General features: G+C 33.9%; 1 protein-coding gene across 1 annotated transcript in view; it reads right to left on the bottom strand.

Annotated features, from left to right (window-relative positions):
- Positions 1-3,661: 3,661 nt before the first annotated feature.
- phex (phosphate regulating endopeptidase homolog, X-linked) overlaps positions 3,662-5,000 on the bottom strand; it is a 9,163-nt gene continuing 7,824 nt past the window's right edge. The window contains exons 20-22 of the mRNA XM_046833915.1: positions 4,879-4,983; positions 4,670-4,746; positions 3,662-3,855 (exon numbers count right to left, since the gene is read on the bottom strand). Coding sequence (XP_046689871.1) covers positions 3,753-3,855; positions 4,670-4,746; positions 4,879-4,983 — 285 coding nt within the window. The 3' untranslated portion in view covers positions 3,662-3,752. The remainder of the gene's footprint in view (positions 3,856-4,669; positions 4,747-4,878; positions 4,984-5,000) is intronic.

The raw sequence follows: 5,000 nt of genomic DNA, 5'->3' as shown, positions 1-5,000 counted from the left end.
AGAATTGACAATCAAACAAAAAGAGAATTTACAACATAAAATATTATAATAATATAATGCACATAATTTGCCAAATGTGCAGTGTGTAAATTTACAGAAAATTATTTATTTATTTAAAAATGATTTAGTATCTTAATTTTCAAAAATAGGAAATAATTCTCAATAATAATTCATATTCTTTAATCATTTTGATTGCTTTTATTAGATAAACTGTACATACTGAATAAAACATAATAATTATCATTAATAATGTTTAAAATGAATAATAATAAAGAAAATAAATAAGAAAATAAATAATAATATAAAGTATAATTTAAAGAGTGTAAATAATAACGATTGTATGATGTTAAAAGCATCCAGAAGAGTTTATTTCTTCTTGTTTCTCTTGTATTGTTTTTAGTTCTTTTCTTTTTTTCTCACAATCTGCTTCATGTAATGCATTCACTGCTATCAGGTTTCAGCAGAACCTCCAGCAGGCAAGGTGCCAAAACTTTCTCCTGTCCACATCATTTCCACCGGCCTGTGTTTCCCCTGATTGAGCTGTTTATGCCCACAAGTCTGCGGTTTTGGGTTTCCTTAGGCTGAAGATACGTCTGAGCTTTTTGGCATGCTGGAATCTTTTCACACACGTTCGATGAAGGTTCTCAATTTGTGTTTGTTTACAATGTTAATCGAACCATTCAGCTCCTTAATCCATCACTGACTCTTACTCAGGCCACGTGTACTGTATGAAGAACATAAAAAGCATGCAGGATTCATCTTGGATTTATTTCCTGTATCATAATAAGGAATATTATGTTTGTTTGTGTTGTTTGTAGCTATAGACTGATCACATGACCTTCGGGTAGCGCCACCACGTCATGCCTTCTCCACATTTACCAGGAAAAAAATTCTCAGCAGGAGGTAAGACATTAAGGAATGTTCCAGAACATCACAGATACATTCCTCCACAGGTGTCTGATGTCTTCCAGAATGTTTCATCTTTTCTGCCTTGATCTTCTCAGTTCAGGCCTTCAGGGATGTTAATTTAATTCATGCAGAGAAAATCTGTGTGTGTGTGTGTGTGTGTGTGTGTGTGTGTGTGTGTGTGTGTGTGTGTCTGTCTGACACCTCAAAATGTCAAGAGACTGAAATATTCTTAGGTTTGAGTGTGGTGTGGTTGTTTTAACACTCCCCCTGGTGGCTAGTGTTAAAACAACACTTGAAGATCACTAAAAAGATTAAAATGCAGTAAAAAGCAAAAACAAAACAAAAAAAAAAAAATGCAAAAAATGCATTAATTGCAAAAAAGCATTAAATAAAATATGCCTGTAAATGTTGTAATTATGGTGTTTTAAATTACACAAATAAGCAGGACACCAAACAGAACATGGCTATTTTGCCACATGGATGGTATTATATATATATATATATATATATATATATATATATATATATATATATATATATATATATATATATATATACAAGGCTGTCAAAATTAACTCTATTATAATATTTTAGTGCAAATTCATTTTAACGTCTAACTTTATTAACATGCGATTAATGCAGCGTGCATTTCTGTTGGACCATTTTTATATATATATTTAATATATATAAATAATAATATAATATTATTTAATACAATATTATATAATAATATGGCATATATATTACAAATATAGCTGCTTATTATAAAGATATTTATCCTTTATATAATTTTCTTTTCTTTTTATTTATTGGTTAAAATAAATATTTGTTTATTTATTTATGTGCGTTGTTTATAATTTGTTTTTGGTTTGACTTTTTCTGTACGACCGAATGTCAAGTGCACTGAAGTTTATTCCCAGGACATCTGCTGATACTATTTTTAATTCACCCCAATTTCCTGCTGTGCTGCAAACTACACTCATACATTCAAACACACACCCACACACCCACACACACACACACACACACACACACACACACACACCCACACACCCACACACACACACACACACACACACACACATTTATTTTTGGAATACCAGACAAACCACAACCTATTTTAATACCTATATTTGAGTAATTTTTTTATTCGACTAATTTGAAACAGCACAGACGCACAAAAACATTTCATACGGATTAAAAACTTTAAACGTTGCATAGATTGTGTCCTACAAAAACACACAAAAGTGTAACACATGATTAAACGTACACAGGGCTATAAACATATTTTAAATAAATACAACAATAAAAAGGTGACTGAGGAAAAAACTAGTCAGATGTCTGTGCAATGTCTGATGTACAATGTCTGGGAAAAGTGTGGAACCTGCGAGTGTTTTATGGTGTTTGAGAGACACTAATGTGCACAACAGGGACTGTGCAAATATGTTAACATTTCAGTTGACTGTAAAAGATTTATGAAATTTCTTTATTGTCACTATTTCAATATTAAGAAATTTCCCCACTGTGGGACGAATAAAGATATATCTTATCTTATCAATAATAATAATAATAATGTATTTATTACTAATTTAATTATTTGTGTATGATTTAGCTATTAATTATTTAAACTATTCATTCAAAATGTATTTATCTTGAGGAAATACATAGCACTGTGTGTGTGTGTGTGTGTGTGTGTGTGTGTGTGTGTGTATATATATATATATATATATATATATATATATATATATATATATATATATATATATATATATATATATATATATATATATATATATAAAATGAATTATGTATTGAATAACCAGGTGATGTGAGACTTAATGTCTCATAGAAGTTTCGTAAATTGTTATGAATGTTCTGTTCATAAAGACACATATAAACATATCATTTCTTCTTCTTCTTTTCTCCTGTTTCCTGTATGAGTTCTGGCACGTCACACGACACTTATGAGCGCTGTACGATGCCCCAATGTAGCGCTATAAATGCTGTTCTGTGTTTATTATTGTATTACATTCAGATACAGTGCTTTTCTCCTGGAATTATTCAGATCATTGTCTTTGTCTCAATACATCACAATTACGACGCTTTAAAGAATAAAAAGAAAAATAAATAAGCTAATAAACACCCTAATGCTAGTCATGATTAGCTTCTAGCACTATGCTACAGATGATAATGGACCCCGGGTTGGGATTATTATATTTATTACTATTTACACTTAATTATAAATGTATTTAAAATGTTGTGTCACATGACCAGAGTGCTAGCTAACTCACTCTTTCTGGCTAATAACAGAGCTAGCGTTAGCACACATGATTTAACGGTTCTATTTATATGTTTGTATTGATATAAAAGAGCTAAGGAGCTAAGTGTGTAAAGGAGTGTGCTGTCACCTGATTGGTGTAAGGCACCGTGAAAGGTTCTATGTGGAACTTTACAACAAAAATGTCCTATTTAGAACTTACAAAAAGAACTTCTTGACTTTCTATAAAGGTTCTCTTTGGAATTCTTTTGGGTTCCACACAGAACCTTGAACCATGTTTCATTGGAGTGGCAGAAGCAGAAGCATGGAGGATGGAACCTATTTACAGAATGTTCAGGTTCCACAAAGTTCAGTTCAGTTTCAGTTTTTCATACAGCTGAGATCAGACGGAGGTGATGAGGAGAAGAATGCGACACCCCAAGTGTTCTTGGGTTCCAGTGGAGGAGAACCAGAAATACAGTGGTCTACAGAGGCCTGGTTCTGTTTAGAACATTGTAATTTGGTTCTTTGGTTGAGGTTTGGCCCATTTTTAAGAACTCAGGAAAACTTGCCATGTTCTCCAGAGCTACCACACCCGGCAGGAATCTGCTCCTCTGTTCATGATTGATGTGGTAGGACAATTAAAGGTCTTTTGGAACTCCTCGAAGTTACTCATAGCACCAATGACCCTTAAGAACACAAAGAACACAAAGAGCGTCAGCTTTGTGAACATCAATCTAAAAAGAGCTGTTGAATGTTCTCCAATTTGTACCCCCAGAGGAACCCTTCATGGTCCTATGTACTGTAGAATTCCTTCTGTGCCTTTCAGAACAGAAATCTCATGATCCTCTCCTGAGTTCTTTAACAATTAATTTGTTAACTGTAGGGTTCTTTCCCAAAGGGTTCTACTTGGAACAACTTTTAAATACTAACTGGTACATTTTAAGGTTCTTCAACTGGTTCTTCTGGTGGAACTCTTAAATGCTTTAGAGAACCCTAACCAATTTGGGCAACTAAAGTTAAAGAAATTCTAAAAGATTCTTTCTGGAACCTGCATGTTGTCTTCAACCATAAACATTTGGAAGCTGAGAACCTTTAATCATCTTATTGATCTTATCTAATCATTCTATAGGTGTTCAATGTTGAACTTTCTGCAAAAGAGAATCTCCAGAGGTACAACCAATAAACCACATATTCTAGAATTATTTTCTATTGAAGTGTGTGTACACTGATGTGGAGGCAGCTGCTCTAGGACACCTTTAGCATCTTCTAAAAGGTTCTTTAATTACAGGTGCTATTTCAAACATATTACTGATCATAAGCCTTTGAGAAAAGGTTCCAAAGAGAGGCTAGATGTTCATTCTAGTCTTTGCTAAATGGTTCTTTAGGGTGTTGTACTGGATAAATATCAATTCCTACATGCAATTTGAGAATTGAGAAGATCTGGAAACATTCTACTGAGTTCCATCAGAAGGAACATCTGTAACATTCCATCTGTCTCACCTGTATTTAGGAGGACTGTGAGCTCCACTGTGGATCTGATCTTGAGCTGCTTTGTGTCTGTAAGAGTTACAACGCACCTGCGACACACACACACACACACACACACACACACACACACACACACACACAAACAAAATGTTATGAATTCCTGGTTGATTGGTGAAAAGGTGTTAATGGAAGGAGTCTCCAGTGTCAGTAAGAAAACTCACGTGAGCGTAACTGAGAAAGAAGAGCTGATTGTTGGTCAGACCCAGTCCAGGTAATAACGATTCCTCTACCCCTGACCTTTCCTTCTGCACCCACCTCCTGTACGCCTGTAACACACACACAC

Source organism: Silurus meridionalis, chromosome 21, assembly GCF_014805685.1.
Source record: "Silurus meridionalis isolate SWU-2019-XX chromosome 21, ASM1480568v1, whole genome shotgun sequence".
NCBI lineage: Eukaryota > Metazoa > Chordata > Actinopteri > Siluriformes > Siluridae > Silurus > Silurus meridionalis.
Note: the sequence above shows the minus strand (reverse complement) of the source record. Positions and strands in the feature narration are given on the sequence as shown.